Source organism: Drosophila arizonae, chromosome 5 (assembly GCF_054131065.1).
Source record: "Drosophila arizonae isolate 15081-1271.41 chromosome 5, UAZ_ARI_1.0, whole genome shotgun sequence".
Taxonomy (NCBI): Eukaryota; Metazoa; Arthropoda; class Insecta; order Diptera; family Drosophilidae; genus Drosophila; species Drosophila arizonae.
Window position 1 is genome coordinate 856,611 of NC_142925.1, and position 20,870 is coordinate 877,480.

The following is a 20,870-nucleotide window of genomic DNA, read 5'->3' on the forward strand; positions in this document are numbered from 1 at the left end:
CAGTGCAGCCAACTTTCTTGCTTACAGTGATGCCACAGTGCCTGCATGTACTTTGCAATGTTTGGCACTGTCTGGCAGCACGTAACTTTTTTTAGTTGGAAAAAGTGATTTGTACAAACGGTAAAAAATCGTCAATTTAGTTAAATTAAAATTAAAAACATTGCAAATAAAAATTAATAATACAAGCGTAGCAATAAACAACTACTGAAAACAGGTAAATTAATGGAAATCTTTAGACTCAACATATTAGCAAATTGTGTATGTGTGCCTGTGAAAATGGCGAACAAAAGATGAAGAAAAAGTACGTGTGTGTGCTGCAAAAGGGAAATCACGACGTCAATGATTAAACGACAGTGAAAAATGCTAGATTGCTAATTTTCCAAATCATTTGTGCTGAAAATTATATGAATAAACCCTTGTGTTCAGACTGCTGTAATAAAACATGTTTTATTAGACCAATTATGCACATATAGTGTGAGTGTATGTGTAACTATGTGTGCGTTCGTGCGTGTGTATGTTTACTTTAACAGGAAGTTAAATTATGCCTATTCACACTCACACATGCAATACCACTTTTTCTTGCATACTAAAATGCATGCTTATGTGTGTGCGTGTGTGTACGTATGTATGCATGCGTATGTATGTGTTGCAAGGGTATTCAGTATTATTTTTGTTTACTGTTTTGTGTTATTTGTAAGTTTCGGAGTTGCCATATCGTATTACATTTTTTTTGCATCATGCTTTACTTTAAGCCCCAATATATGCATAAGCTCTCACACACACGAACACTCTAGCCATATAACTGTATACTGTTATGCGCTATACCCTTTAAAATAAGTAGAACGGGTATTAAGCACACACAACTAATTTGCTGAAAAACTTGTTGTAAGCAATTGCTTGGAAGTTAAAGTAAGGTTTGGATTTGTTAGTATATATTTACAGCTGTATATTTATATTTGGTTTGTGAAGTTATATATGTATAAGTACATGAACAAATAAGGGAATGGCTTAATTACAGAGTAGAGCGTAGCTGTTATGGGTTGATATGCAAAAGTAATTCTTCAATTGTTTTATTTCTGTTTTAATTAAAAGTTCTTGGCCTACTTTAGTTTACTAATTTTCCGTTTATTTGCAGATTGATTTATATATATATATATTTATATATAGACAGACATTTTATATCTCACCCATAAATTGTAAACACTTGATTTGCCAAAATTCCGACCAAAACACCCAAGACAAGATCAGCAGCCAAACGACGCAATCAGGACAGTCAATCCACGTCCCAGTCGCATGCGCCAGTTGTCATTCAACAGCAGCAGCAGCAGCAACAACAACAGCAGCAACATCGACAACAGTTGGAAGGCAAACGAGATTTGCCATCGGCTGCCAAAATGAATCGATCGAGCAATTCTCAAACTACACAGCGTCTGGTCAATTTGGATGACATATGGAACGAGCTGGAAGGGGGCATACGGCAAATATTCGAGCATGAAAAATCGCTAACGCGCAAACAGTATATGCGCTTCTATACGCACGTCTACGACTATTGCACGAGCGTTAGTGCCGCGCCGAGTGGACGCAGTAGCGGCAAGGCTGGCGGTGCTCAGTTGGTGGGCAAGAAATTGTACGATCGCTTGGAGATATTCCTGAAGAACTATTTGGAAGATCTGCTGACCACCTTTCAGTCGATTAGAGGCGAAGAGGTTCTACTGTCACGCTATACACGACAATGGAAATCATATCAGTTTTCCAGCACCGTCCTGGATGGCATTTGCAACTATCTCAATCGTAATTGGGTGAAGCGTGAGTGCGAGGAGGGCCAGAAGGGCATCTATAAGATCTATCGACTGGCTCTTGTCGCCTGGAAAGGTCATCTGTTCCAGGTGCTCAACGAGCCGGTGACCAAAGCGATACTCAAATCCATTGAGGAGGAACGAAATGGCAAGCTAATCAATCGTGCCCTCGTCCGGGATGTCATCGAGTGCTATGTGGAGTTGAGCTTCAATGAAGACGACAGCGATGGCACCGAGCGCAAGTTATCGGTCTATAAAGACAACTTCGAAGCGAAGTTCATAGCCGATACGTACGCCTTCTACGAGAAGGAATCGGATGCGTTCCTATCCACCAACACGGTCACCGAATACATGAAACACGTCGAGAATCGTCTCGAAGAGGAGAAGCAACGTGTTCGCGGTCCCGAGTCAAAGAATGCTCTTTCCTACCTGCACGAGACAACGTCAGATATATTAAAATCCACATGTGAACAGGTGTGTTTCGCATAATGTAAAGTTTAAATATGAGCATGTTAAATGAATCACTTGGGGATGGTTTATATAAAGCGAAAGTTTACTCAAGAGGGAACGAAACCTAGAAGATCAATGTTTTTATTGAAGTTTCAGATAACGCTCTCCCAACCCCAAGAGTTTCACATGTATCATATGCTCTAAGAAATTTATACTATTATCCTAGATGCAGATCTATAGGTCTGCCTTGATATTGCGTAAACTAATAATGTTTTCCCCTTTATTATCTAGGTTCTGATTGATAAACATTTGAGATTATTCCACACCGAGTTCCAGAATCTATTGAATGCTGACAGAAATGATGACCTGAAACGAATGTATTCTCTGGTCTCGTTGTCGGCGAAAAATTTGGAGCAATTGAAGAAAATTCTGGAAGATCACATATTGCAACAGGGCACAGAAGCTATTGAAAAGTGTTGCACGAGCGATGCGGCCAACGATCCGAAGACTTATGTACAAACCATACTCGATACACACAAAAAGTATAATGCGCTCGTCCTAACGGCATTTGACAATAACAACGGATTCGTGGCGTCGTTGGACAAGGCGTGCGGCAAATTCATTAACTCAAATGTGGTGACAAAGCCAAATAATGCTGGCAAATCGCCTGAGTTGTTGGCCAAGTATTGCGATCTATTGCTCAAGAAGTCATCGAAGAACCCTGAGGATAAGGAGCTAGAGGATAATCTAAATCAGGTGATGGTCGTCTTCAAATATATCGAGGATAAGGATGTCTTCCAGAAGTACTATTCAAATATGCTGGCAAAGCGGTTAGTCAGCCACTCGTCGGCATCGGACGATGCTGAGGCAATGATGATCTCCAAGCTGAAGCAGACATGCGGCTATGAATACACCGTGAAGCTGCAGCGCATGTTCCAGGACATTGGCTTGTCCAAAGACTTGAATGCCTATTTTAAGGAGTACCTGAAGACACAAAATATAACATCGGAAATCGATTTTGGCATCGAGGTGCTATCCACCAACGCATGGCCCTTCACGCAAAATAACAACTTTCTATTGCCCTCGGAATTGGAGCGATCGGTGCAACAGTTTACCATATTCTATTCGGCACGACATTCGGGTCGCAAATTGAACTGGCTATATCACAAATGTAAGGGTGAACTGATAATGAATGTGAGTCGCAGCAATTCGGTCTATACTCTCCAAGTGAGCACGTTCCAAATGTCGGTGCTGTTGCAATTCAATGATCAGCTCAGCTTCACAGTGCAGCAGTTATGCGACAACACACAATCTCAGCTGGAGAACTTAATACAGGTAGAGTATGAGAGTTGACAGGAAGCAAGTAGTTCGTATATAATATGTACGTGTGTGTATTAATAACGTTCCCCTTTTTAGGTATTGCAAATACTCCTCAAGGCCAAATTGTTGACCTCAGCTTCCAGCGAAAATGGCTTGACACCCGACTCAACAGTCGAATTGTATTTGGATTATAAGAGCAAGAAGCGTCGCATCAATATCAATCATCCATTGAAGACTGAGTTGAAAGTGGAGCAGGAGACTGTCACCAAACACATTGAGGAGGATCGCAAACTGCTGATTCAAGCGGCGATCGTACGCATCATGAAAATGCGCAAACGTCTCAATCATACAAATCTTATATCGGAGGTACTCAACCAGCTATCGACGCGATTTAAGCCGAATGTGCCCGTTATTAAGAAGTGCATTGATATATTGATTGAGAAGGAGTATCTGGAACGCATGGAGGGAGCGAAAGACACATATAGCTATCTAGCCTAAGCTCATTTGATATATATTTATAACTCTCTCTCTCTACATATATATATATATATATATATATATATATATATATATATATATATATATATATATATATATATATATGCGTTCCAAAATTATATATATATATATATATATATATTATTTTTGCCAGCCCCACACTAGAAAAAGATATCCAAGTCGGAGATATCCATTAGAGAAGCCTGCCAATATTTTCCAAGATCTTTCATAAACTTCACTCGTCGATTCACGCATTTAGAATGCGTTGCATTTCACACTGAATATATAAAATCATTCTAAGACTTCTTGAATTTCGCGAATATGCCCTCCGCCCTACTTACCCCATATTTCTTTCAAGTGTGTAAAGAAAAAGAAAAACAACATTTATAGAAATGTGCAAGCACAGATAAAAAATTCATGTAGCTCTTCAATTTATTCAGATTATACATAATAATTAATGAGTTTTACTTTTAGTTCATTACGTTTTTAAAATTTCTTTCACACACTCATACATACATTAATGCATACATACATACATTTATAAATATATATTACGGAGAGACAAATGTTAAGTTCTACAATCGAAACGAAATATAAAAGTTGAAGCGTTATTAAAACGATACGTTTAAGATCGGGCCCCCATCTCCTCCTGTTTTAGTGATATCGCAAAGTTTTTGGGTACCTATTGAACTGTTTTTTAATTTAATTCCTGTGTGTTTTTTTTTTTTACTATATAAATCGGCAAATGCAACAAAACTTTTGACGATCGGAGCGTTGCAAATTAAATAAACAAAACATACTTAAATGTGTAAACATATTAAAAAATTCAATTATTCAGAAGGGAAAATATAATAAAAAAAAAAAAGATTAATCACATTATATTAGAAATTGATTACAAAGTTTAAGGTTTTAGAGCTTGAGATAGAATTATCTGAGTGGCTTTGCCAGCCACAATGAACGTATTTTCCAAACATGAAGCCCCTAACCCTATGGGGCTTATACAATCCGTGGACGTGGAACTGACACTCTTTATCAGACGCACGTCTAAATATATGTATATTTCATATGTTTCAATGGCCAGTTAGACTGTATATAGTACATATATTTTTGATGTTCATGCTTTCGTAGCTCATAGTTTATTATTCAAAACTATTTTGTTAGGTACACGTCTATTCCTTAGACTAGTATTATAGGTAGGTTATGTTTATGTGTTTCTTTGATTGTGGCATGCTTATAAAACTATTAACAATGGAGATCGTCAAAGCTTTTAAAGTAAAATCGTGTTTTGTTGCTTAAACAACAACTAGTCATAGTCCGCATCCTTATGCGTGGTTTAAAATTATACAGCCTTGCAGAGGCTGACACTTAAAAATATCCCCATTTGTGCCTTCATTTGGAAATGCTTCCTGCTAATCCTCGTCGTCTAGCGTCAACACCTTTGTCTGGAAACGCATTCGTTTCGTATTCTTCACAATGCCATTCGGGAGAAGATTGGTGCCTGGCTTCTCGCATGGCAAAGCGTTCCAGAGTCGTTTAACACGCACCACAGCGACCGAATTGAAGTCATACTTTTCTTTGGGCGATGCGGGCGTTGAGGGCTGGGCATCAGTCACGGTGGAGGGCAGCTTACGTAGCTTGACCACAGCTTGTTTTAAGTTGGAGCAGCTGCTTCGACTGCTGACACTGATCTTATCCTCCTCCTCCTCGGCCGGCGCCTCCACATCCGAGTTGCCATTCACATCGGCCAAGGAGCAGCCGCGTTTCTGTCGATGCACGTGTTTTGCTTTGGTTGCTTGGGAGCTGAAATGGAAAGTGATTTCGTTGTATTTAGGAATTAGAGCAGTCTCATAATCTCACCTCTCCTCAATTATTTTATATTCATTGATGGTGGGTGGGGCTGCGGCGCAGATCTTGCCGGGCTCCTCGGGATGACAGCCATAATCCTCGCCCTTCAGCCAATTATCATAGCGCTCAGGTTGAAAGCGCCGGACAAATGTTTCCATTGATATTTTAACCATATCGCTACGACACTTACAGATGCTTGCCCTCTTGCCATACTCAATCCAGCGTTTGGAGGCGAAATTCGTGGACTCGGCACCATTGAAGCCATGATTAAAGCCAGCATGGTAGCCAAAGGGAAATGTTATCATAATCTCCCCAGCTTCTTGAGTGATCTTATTATAGGGTATATTATGTTGGCGCAAGACTTTGGGACTGATCATGGTCATCTTATGGCGCAAATAAGCATTACATTCCTGAAAGTTTTCCACGAAGGTTTCATTCGCCAACTTCTCCAAGCGTCTGCCGTAGCGCGGAGGTATTGCATACCAAGTTTTCGGTGCGCCAAAGTGCAAATAGTTGATCGAATATAGATCCATGTCCTCAGTGTGCCAGGCAAAGGAACTCTTCCACATGCCGAAATACAGATATGCCGTATTGACTCCGTCGATTTCAATGCCATAATCTGTATTGACCAGATTCAATATGGTGTCCAATCTACCAATGTTCCACACATCCAAATCTTCATCGCTCAATGTGCCCTTCACATCGGCAGCGTATAGCGGTGATATATATGTGATATTCTTCCAGTACTTGCGCTCTAGATCGTCGTAGTCGAAGTGCTTTGGTGTTTGGTGTAGCTCCGAGTTGGCCTTCTCCATGAACTGCCTAAGCGTCATCTGGCGACGCTGCTGTATATTTATTTGCTGATAAAGTCCGTGAGCCCTACAAACAACACAAGTTGAAGAACTTTACGCATCACGCTGTCCAGGCTCACTCACCCTGTTACCACCTGGCAAATTGGGGCAGGTATTGTCATATTTATATTCTCAATATCATAGCCTGAGCGACGCGGCTTCCACTCTACGGGCGGAATTATTTTGACCAAGCCAGCCTTATGTGCTCCACGTGATTCCATGTAATCGACGTACTCGGCGAAATTGACAAACTCCTCGTAGCTGGGACGGAAGGTCATGATGCGGGGCACATTATTCGTGCCGGCATCATCATGGCCAAACGATAAACGGGTCGACATTTTTTACAAAATGTAACACAAAACAAAATAATAAAACAGTGTTTGGCAATGCCTGTTGACACTTCAATTGCTAGCGAGTGCTGGATAATGTGTGCGGAGTCTTGACAGAGCTTTCATAAGAATGGCGCAAATTCAAATATACAAAAAATATGAGACTTTTAATATACAAAATATTAGTTGAAGGGTTATATCTATATGTATTATTATATTTAAAGTAATGTTCATTTGAACCGATCTTACGCACTTTGTGTCACTTACTCGCTTAGGCGTCATGAAGAGCCAGCCAAACGAAATAAAAGAGAAAACGAAAAGAAAATGGAGGCAGAGTGAGTGTATTGAACTTTCATCAAATTGAAGTGCTGGATAGCGTATGTGCATGAAGTGTGTTGTTAAACTACTCAAATAAATGGCGCGTTTCGAACAGCGAATTCAAATAGGGGTCTCTCCAGATTATGAATATTTACATTCTCAGTTGCTCTATTCACTTTGAAAAAATTTTAATGCAATTATTTATCAGTATGAGATAAAACAATAAATGCGTTGCACTTCTTTTTTTTTAGTTTACTCAGAATTTTTCTAGGTGTTAAGGTTTAGGTTTAATGACAGATTTCTGCGGAAATTTAAATTACTAAATTACACACTTCCAGCAGGGAATCCAGCTTAAATTTGATTTAGATAAGATAAAACATTACTACAAATACTTAAAATATGAGCTGCAGTAAAAATAATAAAAAATAATTTATTAGCGAATTAGCGGATAAAACATAAATTAATAATAAAGACATAAAACGTGTTTATGTCAATGCTTATATCTTTGACACATAATAAACCACAGTAATATATTTAAATTGCAATTGGTTGGTAATAAGATAAATCGCAATTATTTGTGTGTCTGTTTTATTATTTAATAGTCAAGATAATGACTAAAGTTAAACACGGACCCAGCTGCTATCTCAAATCGGGCATTCGCAGATAATCAGAGTGAAAATGAATTCTTAGCGGCCGTATAAAAGGCACAGGTGAAGCCAATTCATGTTTCAGTCGAACAGAAGCGACGTGAAGTTCTAGTAAAGTATTTTTCTGAAAACATGAGTTACGAATCTACGACGGACAAGTGCACAAAGCGTAAGTTGAATTTTGTCAATGAAATGTCATTAAAAAGGGATTCAAATTGAAAGGCAAATCTTTAACTAATGTTCCATTGATTAGATAAAGTGTAAAATGTGTTTAATATAAGTAAAAAAAATCAGCAATGCATAAGAAAATACCAGTTCATTGAGCACTCTTAGAAAACAAAATCCGTTTGTAATCAGCTGGAAGAGGTTATTGATTCGCGCTGTCGAAGAACTTGAGTTCGTCTAGTCATAAGTGAACGTAATGCGGAACAATTCCTACGTATCAATCTCTTTTACTTGTTTTTATTTTTTTAAATGCTTGACCAGGAGATACCGTTTATTTACTAATCAGTTCAACTGATCGATTTTAATCAATACCGTGACAAAATTAAAACCTTAAATTAAAACCCCTAATTTTGTAGTCATTTGCTTCGGTTCTTATACAGATGAGCAGACATTTGTCGATCTGAACGAACATCCTCTTTTCACTCAGACCCATACTCTTAAGCTTTATAAAAATGTATGTGCTATATACATATTCATTTCGTCTTGAAGAGCCAATTATATATGGAGCCATGTATAAAGCCTTGAGTCGCCACTTATATAAGTCTTACATGTGCTTAAGCAGAAGGAGGGCATCAACTGCCTGTTGATAATTAAGCTAGACTCTTATACTCTCATTATACCCTGACGCTCATATACTTGTCTGATATTTTGCTTATGCAGCTTCTCAGTTGATAAGCAAATATATAGGCGCACATATGAAAAGTTTTTGTGGTAACCCGGTTTAAATAAATACAATTATTTAGTTTCTTCAGAAATTTTACTACATTTATTCACGCGTCGTTTATATGTTCAGCCGCACTCGCTGTCCGTGTCCTGAACACTATCGGTTCTCGCTCTATCTTCCTTTATGTTGGCTACGACGTACTCGGTTGTAACTAACGTGAGTGTCAGCTTATGTTTATATGGGCACAAGACATTCGTCAGCACGGCTTTGCCTCCAAGCAAATCCGATGCTTTGGCGACTTTTTCCTTGTCTGCTTTCTCCAAACTCGCCTACTAAGTCTTCAATGTCTGGTATCTTGTTTTTAATGATCCTTGAACATCAATTCCAAAGGGTCTGCTCCTGTGGTTCCATCTGGTGCTATGTTGTATATCAAGGCGAAATTTTGGATCTCTTTATCTTCCCCTTTCGAACCCGCGACTCAGAGGCATTTTGCCAATGATCATATTTTAAAATTTGCTAATCGCGAATTGCCGACCGTTATCTGTTCTGAGGTACATTAAGAGTGTGTTTACCGATCGTCTGTCGTGTTATACTGTTGCCGGTGTTCTACAAGCACATCAAACATTATCTCGAAAGCAAGGCAGAGGTATGTTTTATGCCTGTCAATGCATTGCTTGCACCGTTAATTAGTCATCGGGAATTGCATATTGTTTTTGTTTTTTTAATTGAATGCATCGTTATAATATATGGGTTCGCGAAATGGTCTCTTAAATGCAAAGCTGAAAATTAAGCAAGTAAGAAAGCTCTATTCGAGACTGCTCGACTACGAGATCCCCTGAACCAATATCAATCAATCAATAATCAAATTATAACAAAAATATAAATTTTATAAAATAAATATCAATCTACATTAAAAACTCTAGCTCTAACGGTGTAGGAGATATAATTTAATAGCTTATTTTCGATAAGGTTTTTGGAGAAAACCTCGATATGCGAGTGATGTACGGACCTAGAAAAGAACAATTGCAAGTCTCTATAGCAAGCAAGCTCTCATATCTTCTAAGATCGACACGCTTTTACATACGGACGGACGAACGGACGGACAGACAGACGGACAGGGTTGAATCGACTAAGTTCGTCGTCCTGATCAAGAATATATATACTTTATGGGATCTGCCACGCATCCTTCTCCCTGTTATATATTTTTAACAAAACCATTATACCCTGATTTCCCATTGAAAATGGGTTCGGGGTATACAAAACATAAATGGTTAACAGTAACTTATTGTAATTAGCTGCAAATGCTCAGCGCTAATTCGTTCGGTGACGTAATTAAGCTGATAGTTTAAAAACATTTTCAAGCCCACCTAATCAGCTCGAATGAATATATAGATGAGAATATATGCAACATTCACAAGTCTTAGATCTGAATTAGAACAGTCAAAGCATGCGTTCTTAAAGAAGCCCTTGAATTGAGCCATGCCAATATACTACATAAATTGGTTTAATAAACATATACTAATATATTAATAGATAAAATATACTGTTAGATTTTTATCTAGCCAGACCTGCTCTAACTCAACTATTCTGGTTTTAGTCTAAGTCGTATATCAAATATCTATCTGGAAGTAATATTCCATAAATATATGTATATATGGAAGATAGCGAAAAGATAAGTGATTCTTGCTCAAATAATAACATTTACTCTGTGATTATCTTTGTTTATTTTATATTTCTGATACGGCCTATATGTGTATAGAGTTACAATTGTCGATTGGCTTCCCTTTCGCCTACGCCACTGTGCGTGTTAAATTTTCCATCAGCCTTTTGTTTTTGTTTTTTATTGCATTTGCATTGACTTGCGTTAATGATAATGGTAATGATAATGACACAATAGTTGTTAATTATAAAAGCTGTTGAGCGTCGCACTTACTATCAGAGCGCGCTTGAAACACAATTTGAATGCGTGCAAAAATAAAGTCTAGGATTTAGTAGAATATTAACTGAATAACAAATATTGGCATAGTTCATCGAACAGTCAATAAGTAAAGTCGCATCGAAATCATCCCATAGGATCACAATATGGTCTACTCACACAGCAACGAGAGGACTCCACTCTTAATGGGAGCTCAACTAAGACATTTAGCTAGTAAATGGCCAATAACAAAAGACAAATGACTAATGATCGACAAAGGATCAATCAATATGATCATTCACCTATGAGCAATAACTAATCAGAAGCATCGTCTCATTGATTCTTTCAGCCAGCAACTTTGGCGCTCGCCATTTGCAAGCCATTCTCTTATTTGTGGGCATGATGATCAACTACTTCCAGCGGGTGAACATCTCGGCCGCCATAGTACCAATGACACAGCCAACAGCTGGTGCTCCTTATTACAGTTGGAATACGTCCAACAAGTCGCTAATACTGAGCAGCTTCTTTTGGGGCTATGTGGTGTCCCAGGTGCCGTCAGGTGAGTGTAACTGTATGCAACTAGTATACTTCCCACAATCATGATTAAGATTCGTTTGATTAGCTTAGCTTAATAATAACCGTTAGTTTCTAGTGCTGTCAGCCATTCGCACCATTCGAATTTTGCGTTGCCAGAAAGTCAATAGGAATTTCTGCAACAAGAACCATAATTTGCAATGTTGCACAATTAGCGCTGCCACATAGTTGACTAGACCTTCGTTGCCACCCAGTTGAGTTTATTTGTTTATCTTGCAGGTCTGTTGGCCAAGCGGTTTGGCGCCAAATATGTGATTTCGTTGTCAACGGCTGTTGGCGGCATCTTGTGCTTCTTTCATCCGTTGGCCGCCGAAGGTGGCTGGATCAACATTTGCGTGCTGCGCGTGCTAACTGGCCTCGTCCAGGGCACCGTCTACCCCTGTGTGCACACGCTGCTCTCCAAGTGGGTGCCACGCACAGAGCGTGGCTTCCTTACCACAGGCATCTATTCGGGCGCCCAATTTGGCACAGCTATCATTTTGGTCAGTAGTGGCAACATATTCGAGTCGGCAATGGGCTGGCCGGGCTTGTTCTATATATCGGGCGGGTTAAGCGTGCTCTGGGCGCTGCTCTTCTTCTGGCAGGGCGCCAATGAACCGGCCACAGCGACGAACATTAGCAAAATCGAGCGGGAGTACATTGAGAATCTAACGGGCAGCGATAATACCGGAGAGGTGAGTGTACTTGATAAGAATATACTCTCCATATCATAATTTCTCGACTTGTATGCTCGCGTACTCATATTTGTATATTTACTAATACATGTATAAATTTTTCTTTTCAGTCCCTCGCAATACCATGGAAATCGATCTTCAGATCGTCGGCCTTTTATGGCCTGCTGGCTGCTCATTGCGGATTCACCTGGGGCTTCTACACACTCCTAACAGAGATACCCACCTATATGAGCAGCGTGCTTCAATTGAACGTCAAGTCGAATGCTTTGCTATCTTCGTTGCCCTACTTTGTCATGGGCGTACTCTGCTTTGTGGTTAGCCCGATTTCGGATTTGCTTATCAATCGAGGCACCCTGGCGGTGACGACGTCTCGTAAACTGTTTAACTCCATTGGTCAGTGGGTGCCGATGGGTTGCTTGATTGGGCTTGGCTATATGTCGGCGAATGAGAAGACGGAGGCCATCGTGCTGCTCACCTTGGCTGTGGGCATCAATGCCGCCTGCTTCTGTGGCTACCTCGTAAATCATATGGACTTGTCGCCGAACTTTGCGGGCCCTATGATGGGTGTTACGAATGGCTTGGCTGGAGTCACATCAATCGTAGCTCCATTGGTAGTGGGTGCCATAGTATCCAACGAAGAGGATCCAATTCAATGGCGTGTGGTATTCTTCATCACCGGCGGCGTCTATCTGATCTGCAACGCAATATTCGTAATTTTTGGCAAAGCTACGGTTCAGCCATGGAACGAACCGTCCAACACGTCCAGCACAAGAACATTGCGAAACAATCTGCAAATCGACTCAAGCACCTTGACTCCAAAAGAAGGCAAAGAAGATCGATTTTAAATTTAGTTGATCTAGAGTTCTATTAAGTTTCTACGTGTATATATACTTTTCTAATATAGACCTAGTCTAAGTCTAGTATAGCATTATAATAGTTTTATAGATATAATAAAAGATATGTCTCCTGGCCTGTAAAAAAGTTTCCTCCAACTAAGTTAGTTGATAAGTCATATATAGGTGGTATGGTTGACTTTATTACAGTTTACTATACACGGAATTTTGATATTAGGATTGAAATTTAGGTGAAAGCCATTTAATATTCTAATCTGGGTAAGAACTTGACAAATAATGAATACTATATTATTCAAATATTAAAGCTATAATCGAGGATCCGAGTTACATGAGGTATTTTGTTAAATATTCATACAATTCTTAACAAGATGTATTAATTATTTATATAAATGTTATACTTCCGACTCTGTTCCCGACTTCCATGAGATATAAAATGGGCATGTTTTACTCATAAATCTTCGTTGAACATATTGAGGCCCTAATTACACAGTTTTAAAGTGTAATTTACTTTTAAGACACGGGCTATAGACATGACAATAGTAAATCAGAATATATAACCATACGAGGGCAGCACGTATGTGTAATTCAATGTGTAATTTCAATTAAATTTTGTCCGATTTTAGCCTAACAGGCAAATTATGATTATTAGGTTAGGGTAGTTTTTGTTATTTTATTTTTACAATTCATAATCATTTGTTGTTCTTTGGGTCTAACTAGCTTCAACTTCCAGTAACAAATTCCATAGGCACCAGCGAGGATTAACTAGCTGGAGATAATATCACGTAACTTTCAGTCAACCCTCGCAGATACCAATGGCATTTGTCCCAGCGAATCACAAGCCGAAAGTCGCGAGTCTTCTAGCATTTATCTTAACTGCAATATTTACAAGTGTCAACAAATAAAGTTATAGTACTATAAGTCTAGTCTGGCGACAATTATCACACGAGAGCAGTACATATAAATTCTCAATCCGTTAGGGCATTACTCTAGCTTTTCCTCCTGCAGCTCTTCCTCAGCAAGTTGTTTATTAATACGTTTGGTTGCCTTTCGAATGGTCAGCATAATCCAAACCGTAGCTCCCCAACTAATGATGAGTGTGGCACAAAGAACTGGAACATAGCCATTGGCATCGCCTACAGGTATCTCAGCTATCAGTGGTTTATCTATACTCAATTCCATATGTAATCGTTGCCAATTACATTTCTCCATTTCGGTCTGTTCCACAAAATCAGTTGCGCTTTCGTCTAGGCAGTAAAATTTATCATATTCCTCCAGTAATGCCTTGTCAATGAGTTGCTTATCGTCGTTCGTACAGCTTATATAAAGTTGAGGTGCGCCTAGTTTTACCTTGGCCAAGGTGCTGTAATAGGTATATATATATGAATAGAGTACTTGTATAGGTAAATATTGATATTGATGTCTTACGTTGTACGACTCGCTGCATGATAACGGAAATGAATGGGCAGTTGTATGGGATCTTTAATCTTTGTTGATCCACGTAGAAGTACTGAGAAGGGTTTCGCTTTTTCGGTTATAATTTCAACGTCTACGAATTTGGGATACTTCGCATTTAGCTGTTAAGTTGATAAGTGAATTATTGTTTAATTATAAAGGAACTTCAGTTAATTCAAAATAATTGAGATAATAACCAAGGCTATTTCTTCATGCACAAGTCTATATCCTACCAGCAATTATTGCAGGGCATCATTTGGTAGTAGTTTATAAGCTTATGCATAAGAAACATAGGTCTTTATTTCTCATTGACACAAGAGTACTGCATTAACCGTCCGACTCTTGATCATCAACTATTAAGGGTATCGTGGTGCTCACCATTTTCAAACGCCGCAAATCGTCCAGCTCGTCGGTGCTAATGTAAACGGCCGCCGGCAACTGTTGCGCGATCATATATTCACAATTCAAGTTCGCTATTGCTTCAGCGAACTCTATGGTGTACTTTAGCTTTCTGTTTAGGTAATTTGATTTGTATTTTTATGTTTAAATGTGTTTTTGTTTTATGACAAACCTATGCATGCCCACTGGGTCCATTTCGATACGCATAACGCTCTGGGGCGGCGCATGACAGTTTATGCTGTTTGCCGACAGTGCAGCAATGAATACTAATATTGAAATTGTCGAATTTGTTATGCATTTCATTTTGTTTACCTAAATAAATTTTAACATTGCTTTTGTTGTTAGTGTTGACAAACGAAAAGCCAATAAGGCTGCAAACTTGTTTAAAGGCGAACTGTCAATTTTATTGGGCTGCCAACTTAAAGCAGAAATTAAGCGCGTAACTTAAAATACCGAGAATCACGTATTTTTGGTAATTATCTTCAACTTCATTTCCAATTTTTTCATAACTGTCATCTTAATGCAAACATTACTTGCGTAGTTAAATATATCTTAAAATTAGTTTACTATAAACTAAATATCTCTGCAATTTAATTCTTTGTATAATTGCGAGCCTTGCCGTGCTAGTTTATCTGCCATTTCATTTCCTTTGATGCCATTGTGTGCTTCAACGTAGTTCTTGAAGGAAAAAAGCTATAAGTTATGCCTAAAACAAAATAAAGCAAAACTCACCCATTTAACTTGAATATCTTCATTTTGCAGCAGCTCATCCAATTCTTTGAAGTCAGCTACATTTTTAACAGGTGTCATATCTGGAAGACACCAACCACGCCTCTTCCAGCCGGGCACCCATTTTGTTATGGAATTGATCAGGAACTGCGAATCTGTACTTATGCTGAGCTTTTTGATGCCCAAATCCAAGGCGGTCTTAATAGCGTATATTGCTGCCTGAATTTCTCCGACGTTGTTGGTTACACGCCCCAGCACAGGTTTTGCAGCATTTCTATAAAAGTGATTCAAGGAATAAAGTAAATAAATTATGTTCCTTTGAATAGGAGGTACTCACAATGGATGGTTGTCCCCAAAGTAGACACCAAAGCCGGCGCATGCATGCTTTTTCCCATTGCCTAGACATGAGCCATCTGTGTAGACAATCACATATCCTTCGGAATTCATCGTAAACTCAAAGGCTCCGAATTGTTTCAGTGCGACGATTTCTTCCACATTGGAGACATGTCGTGGAATTTTCGATTTCGTAGCACTGGTGCTTTCAGCTTTACGTTTCCGATTGATTCCTGACTGCTCAGTAAATCCTTCTACCTCATTAATGGCCATTAACTAATGCGACAATAGGTAAGCATTTAACTCCAACAAATATTGCAAGTTTTATTTACCAAATCATCATCTGTGACTTCTTGTTTTTCATCAACATCTTCGGGCCAGTAATCTTTTGCCTCAACTACATGTTGCTGCTTCTGCGGCTGCCAACTGGTTGGCGGACCTTCCTTTTGTCCAAGTGCTACAGCTACTTCATGTGGAGCGTAGGTTTCTTTAGCTCCAGGGGGATTTATAAATTCCTCTGCATCTTGGCGGCACTTAAATTTTTTGTAAAGGGCGCCTTTGAAGCCTTTCACTTGTTGCTCACATTGCGTCCAGCTTTCATATATGCCAACTTTTCGGCCTTTTGCAACTGCGTAGAAAGCCATTTTGCGTTCAAATATTCTCACATTGTATTGGAGTTGAGCACACAGGAGTCTAAACATTATGAGCCTTAAGTGTTGTAAAGTACTGCACGAGCGCTACCAGATCAGTGAACTATTGTGTATAAAGTTTTTATTTGTAATTTTCAATTGTATATCAGATGAGTGAATAATCATATATATATTTGAAATTGAAATAAATGTAACACTAGTAATAGTAAAAATGTAATGTTAGGCATTATATTAATTAGGAAAAAAATCGTTGATGCCATCATCATCAAAAATTGAATGTACACCAGCAATATATATCGATATATCAGTGGCTCGATAGTTCTTTTCACGTACATCTCTAGATAAGAAGCTAATAAACGAAAATAAAAAATCTGTTTTTCCTGTGCACAAGTTATATCATTAATAATGTGCAAGGGAAGTGTTTCGTTAGTTTGTTCTGTTTTTGTGTTAATTGTGCAAATACAAAATGCCGAATTTCGCGCATACGAAGAGATTGCAGTTGTTGAACCAGAAATTGCAGCTGCAATCACAGCAAATCACGATAAGCGTAAAAATGCACGTTCGATGATTTGCTATTGCGATGGCAGCTGCCCGAACAATGCAAGCAACGGTACTTGCGAGACACGACCAGGTGGCAGTTGTTTCAGCGCCGTCGAAGAGGTATACGATGAGACAACGGGCACATATGAGGAGGAGCGCACCTTTGGCTGCATGCCTCCCGAGGATAATGGCGGACTGTTAATGTGCAAAGTGTCAGTAATGCCCTATTTACATGGCAAGAACATTGCCTGCTGTGACGAGAAGGACTTGTGCAATCGTAACCTGCAGCCAGATTTCATGCCTAAGCTGACGACCCCACCACCCGAACTGCCCGTTAGCCAACAATCCATTCATGTAGTCCTGGCCATCATTGTGATCGTCGGCGTGTTTATTGTGTTTTTCGTCGTATTGTGCGTGGTCTTCAAGCGTCGCAGCAAGCTACGCAAACAACCACGTTTGATCAACTCCATGTGCAACTCTCAGATATCGCAGCTGGTCGAGCAAAGCTCAGGGTCTGGTTCAGGTCTTCCGCTCCTGGTGCAACGCACCATTGCCAAGCAGATTCAAATGGTGCGCCTTGTTGGCAAGGGACGCTACGGCGAGGTGTGGCTGGCCAAATGGCGTGATGAACGAGTCGCTGTTAAGACCTTCTTCACCACCGAGGAGGCGTCCTGGTTTCGTGAAACGGAAATCTATCAAACTGTGCTAATGCGACACGAGAATATTTTGGGCTTCATTGCAGCTGATATCAAGGGAAATGGCAGCTGGACACAGATGCTATTGATCACCGACTACCACGAAATGGGCAGTCTACACGATTATCTCTCCACATCGGTGATCAATCCACAAAAGCTCCAGCTGCTCGCCTACTCCCTGGCTTCCGGCTTGGCCCATTTGCACGATGAAATCTTTGGCACACCGGGTAAACCGGCCATAGCCCATCGCGATATCAAGAGCAAGAATATATTGGTGAAACGGAATGGACAATGCGCTATAGCTGATTTCGGATTGGCTGTTAAGTACATCTCGGAACTAGATGAGATACACATTGCACAGAATACGCGCGTCGGCACACGTCGCTACATGGCGCCAGAGGTACTCGACCAGACGCTGAATCCACAACAATTCGAGGAGTTCAAACGTGCTGACATGTACTCTGTGGGTCTTGTTCTCTGGGAAATCGCCAGACGTTGCTATACGCCCATATCGGGCACCAAAACAACTTCTTGCGAGGATTATGCCTTGCCATATCATGATGTGGTGCCTTCAGATCCCACATTTGATGATATGCATGCCGTTGTCTGCGTAAAAGGTTATCGACCGCCCATACCGATGCGCTGGCAGGAGGATGACGTACTAGCCAGCGTCGCGAAGATTATGCAGGAATGCTGGCACCCGAATCCAACGGTGCGTTTAACAGCGTTGCGTGTTAAGAAAACACTTGGACGCCTCGAAGCAGACTGCCTTATCGATGTGCCTATGAAAATTGTTTAGGGGAACTACTACTAGAGAGCGATCCCTAACTGAACTTTATTTTGATATATATACAGTATATATATAGTTTTATGTATAGATTAGTTTTGCTAGCTGCATATTGCATTTATAAAGCAGGATTTTTTTTTGTTCGTTCGACAACTAGTTGATAAGCCCTTTTTAAAAAACTTTGTGCCTACCAATGACACAGGCCAACCAAGAATGAGAATATATATGCTGCACCGAAACTAATGTAAAGATAGCTTAGACTTTCACAAGATAAAATAACAAGTATATTGACTTACATTTGACGACCTAAAACATGATTGACTGTTGGCCTGTGTAATTGATCTTAACCTTAAGATTCGTACTGATTCGTATGCTAGTTTAAGTAACATTTGTTGTTTAGTTTAATGTTAGTGTTAAGGTTCAATTGGTTTGCAAAATGCTTTAACTTTTCTTGGGAAATCTTTTTTGAAAAAAATTGAGTTTCAAAATTATTTTTGTGCCAGCTTACTTTTGAGGTAGAACTATATAATAAACCTAGGCTAAGTTGAGCAAGCAGTGAAATGCTAAAAAAATATAAATATACATATAATAAAAGAACTATATTTTTGTAATTTAAGTAAATGCAAAAATAATGCTGCCTTATGTAAAATTTAAAATCGACTACACTTAGCAGATATATATATACAAATATATAAAAAATGTTGAGCAGCTGCTTCAAATAGTTTAGGAAGCAATAGACATATATACATATATATAGTTAATTAAGTTATTTGAAGGTGCAACATTTTAACGATTTACCTTTTTATGTGAACTAATCGAACAATTCACAATATTTCGTTTAGCTTTAAGCGCAACTAATACATTTTGTTTAAGAAATTACAATAACAAACGTTTCAATCTTCAATCTTTATTTTAAGATTTTTATTTACAATTTCTAATAATCATAATAAATATTAATTTCTTTCAATGTCCATTTTTATTTACAAACAATTAGTGAAATTTTAGGCATCCACTCATACATACACACACAAACAAATGTCAACATGAGAAGCTCAGTATCCATGGAGCCGTAAAAATAATCGATAATTTTAAAAAGGATTCCAGGTCTAGCTCTTGTATCGATGAACACACAACCATACAGAAATCTTATAGAGGATCAAAATAGGAATATTCTTCAATATAAGGGTCAACTCGTCATTATTTTCTCTCGAAGATCATTTGTCTCCTCATTCGATCTCTCAAATTTATCTTGCTCGTTCTCCTTGTGTTTGCCATTTTCTTGCCCATCCGTTTGCATAATTTCCATGCCTCTGCTAGTCTCCTTAGCTTTGGCACCCTTACGCTGCGGTATAGTCTCCAAAATTGCCTGAGTCCATCCCTGGTTGGCTGCCACACGTGTCAGAAGTTCGAAGACATGAAAGGTGCTCAGTACGGAGCGTGTCTTCATGTCCACGTGTTCGCTGAGCGGCAGGCGAGCAGTGAGAAGTCCCGCACTTGTTGCACGCTGGTGGCAGAGACCCTTAAAGTGATTGTGATCGACTAAGCCGCCAATGACATACGTGTATCCGGGCAGCAACTTCTCAAGTATCGTGTCCGATTCGCACGTCAAATAAACCATTTTCTGCTTGTCGAAGAGTTCAGTGTGCGTGCGATCGAAGTGGTAATCAACATGCCAGTTCTCCCAGCCGTCGTTTTTCTTGAAGCATTCGTGGATGTGGCCATCACTCTTAATGCCTGTAAAGTGCAGACGTAGCGGCTGGGTGGCACGCCGATTAATCGTATAGATGCGTAGACACTGCTTCACACACTTGGCCACATCGCGTTCCTGCATCAGATCGTCGTAATCCAAGTCGATGGCTACGCTGATTGTATCAGGACTGCTTTGTTTGTCGATTGCCGTTAGCTGGCGGCGTTTCAACTCCTTGCGAGACGGACCCACATTAACTGGCAGGCCTTTGGCCTTGGCCTCCATTCGCTTCTCCTTTCGACGCTCGCGCTCCTTCATTCTTCGAAGTTTTCGTAACTCCAGCATCTCGGCGTGCTTTCGTTGCTTTTTCAGCTGGTTTTTGCTCAACGGTGTGGCGGGCGTGGTTCCTGGACAGCTGCTCAGAGTAATCTCCGCGGGTTGCTCTTGGTTGTGTTCTTCCTCCTTTATATCCATATTGCTAATTCTTTCTTCTTTACTTAATAAAATAAAATTTAATACGTTTGTTTAGTAAAGCATGTTTAGACTTATATGGTTCGTTGGAACAACCTGTTATCGATTCTTGGTAAACATCCAGCCCTAGCAAAACGACCACTTCAG

The 20,870-nt window shown here is 39.6% G+C and overlaps 7 protein-coding genes across 10 annotated transcripts; 3 read left to right on the forward strand and 4 right to left on the reverse strand.

Annotated features, from left to right (window-relative positions):
* The first annotated feature begins 54 nt into the window (after window positions 1–54).
* Cul1 (cullin 1) lies at window positions 55–4,706 on the forward strand. Its single transcript, XM_018012429.2, has 4 exons — window positions 55–214; window positions 1,136–2,270; window positions 2,538–3,581; window positions 3,663–4,706. Exons 2-4 carry the CDS (start codon window positions 1,395–1,397, stop codon window positions 4,062–4,064), a joined length of 2,322 nt encoding a protein of 773 aa, XP_017867918.1. The 5' UTR covers window positions 55–214; window positions 1,136–1,394; the 3' UTR covers window positions 4,065–4,706.
* Window positions 4,707–5,168: 462 nt separating this feature from the next.
* Window positions 5,169–7,478, reverse strand: Kdm4A (Lysine demethylase 4A). 2 transcript variants are annotated; one of them, XM_018012431.2, is made up of 4 exons: window positions 7,357–7,478; window positions 6,845–7,208; window positions 5,922–6,788; window positions 5,169–5,864 (listed from the first exon to the last, which is right to left on the reverse strand). In XM_018012431.2, the coding sequence occupies exons 2-4, from the start codon at window positions 7,096–7,098 to the stop codon at window positions 5,474–5,476; spliced, it is 1,512 nt and encodes a 503-aa protein (XP_017867920.1). In that variant the 5' UTR covers window positions 7,099–7,208; window positions 7,357–7,478; the 3' UTR covers window positions 5,169–5,473. The 2 variants fall into 2 exon arrangements, with proteins under 2 accessions (XP_017867920.1, XP_089326784.1); XM_089470658.1 differs by having other exon boundaries at window positions 7,343–7,439.
* A 590-nt stretch (window positions 7,479–8,068) lies between these two features.
* MFS12 (Major Facilitator Superfamily Transporter 12) lies at window positions 8,069–13,472 on the forward strand. 3 transcript variants are annotated; one of them, XM_018012432.2, is made up of 4 exons: window positions 8,069–8,223; window positions 11,208–11,417; window positions 11,672–12,126; window positions 12,237–13,472. In XM_018012432.2, the coding sequence occupies exons 1-4, from the start codon at window positions 8,187–8,189 to the stop codon at window positions 12,969–12,971; spliced, it is 1,437 nt and encodes a 478-aa protein (XP_017867921.1). In that variant the 5' UTR covers window positions 8,069–8,186; the 3' UTR covers window positions 12,972–13,472. The 3 variants fall into 3 exon arrangements, with proteins under 3 accessions (XP_017867921.1, XP_089326786.1, XP_089326785.1); XM_089470660.1 differs by lacking the exon at window positions 8,069–8,223 and adding an exon at window positions 8,940–9,159; XM_089470659.1 differs by lacking the exon at window positions 8,069–8,223 and adding an exon at window positions 10,853–11,092.
* A 158-nt stretch (window positions 13,473–13,630) lies between these two features.
* PIG-X (Phosphatidylinositol glycan anchor biosynthesis class X) lies at window positions 13,631–15,138 on the reverse strand. Its single transcript, XM_018012435.2, has 4 exons — window positions 15,004–15,138; window positions 14,811–14,943; window positions 14,406–14,554; window positions 13,631–14,340 (listed from the first exon to the last, which is right to left on the reverse strand). Exons 1-4 carry the CDS (start codon window positions 15,132–15,134, stop codon window positions 13,962–13,964), a joined length of 792 nt encoding a protein of 263 aa, XP_017867924.2. The 5' UTR covers window positions 15,135–15,138; the 3' UTR covers window positions 13,631–13,961.
* A 72-nt stretch (window positions 15,139–15,210) lies between these two features.
* Window positions 15,211–16,756, reverse strand: rnh1 (ribonuclease H1). The gene is made up of 4 exons (XM_018012433.2): window positions 16,226–16,756; window positions 15,898–16,169; window positions 15,564–15,834; window positions 15,211–15,509 (listed from the first exon to the last, which is right to left on the reverse strand). Exons 1-4 carry the CDS (start codon window positions 16,592–16,594, stop codon window positions 15,405–15,407), a joined length of 1,017 nt encoding a protein of 338 aa, XP_017867922.1. The 5' UTR covers window positions 16,595–16,756; the 3' UTR covers window positions 15,211–15,404.
* A 94-nt stretch (window positions 16,757–16,850) lies between these two features.
* On the forward strand, window positions 16,851–19,532 carry tkv (serine/threonine receptor kinase thickveins). The gene has a single exon (XM_018012430.2). The coding sequence runs from the start codon at window positions 16,949–16,951 to the stop codon at window positions 18,575–18,577; it is 1,629 nt and encodes a 542-aa protein (XP_017867919.1). The 5' UTR covers window positions 16,851–16,948; the 3' UTR covers window positions 18,578–19,532.
* Window positions 19,457–20,835, reverse strand: LOC108617359 (tRNA (guanine(9)-N(1))-methyltransferase Trmt10A). The gene has a single exon (XM_018013141.2). The coding sequence runs from the start codon at window positions 20,724–20,726 to the stop codon at window positions 19,752–19,754; it is 975 nt and encodes a 324-aa protein (XP_017868630.1). The 5' UTR covers window positions 20,727–20,835; the 3' UTR covers window positions 19,457–19,751.
* Between the last annotated feature and the right edge of the window lie 35 nt (window positions 20,836–20,870).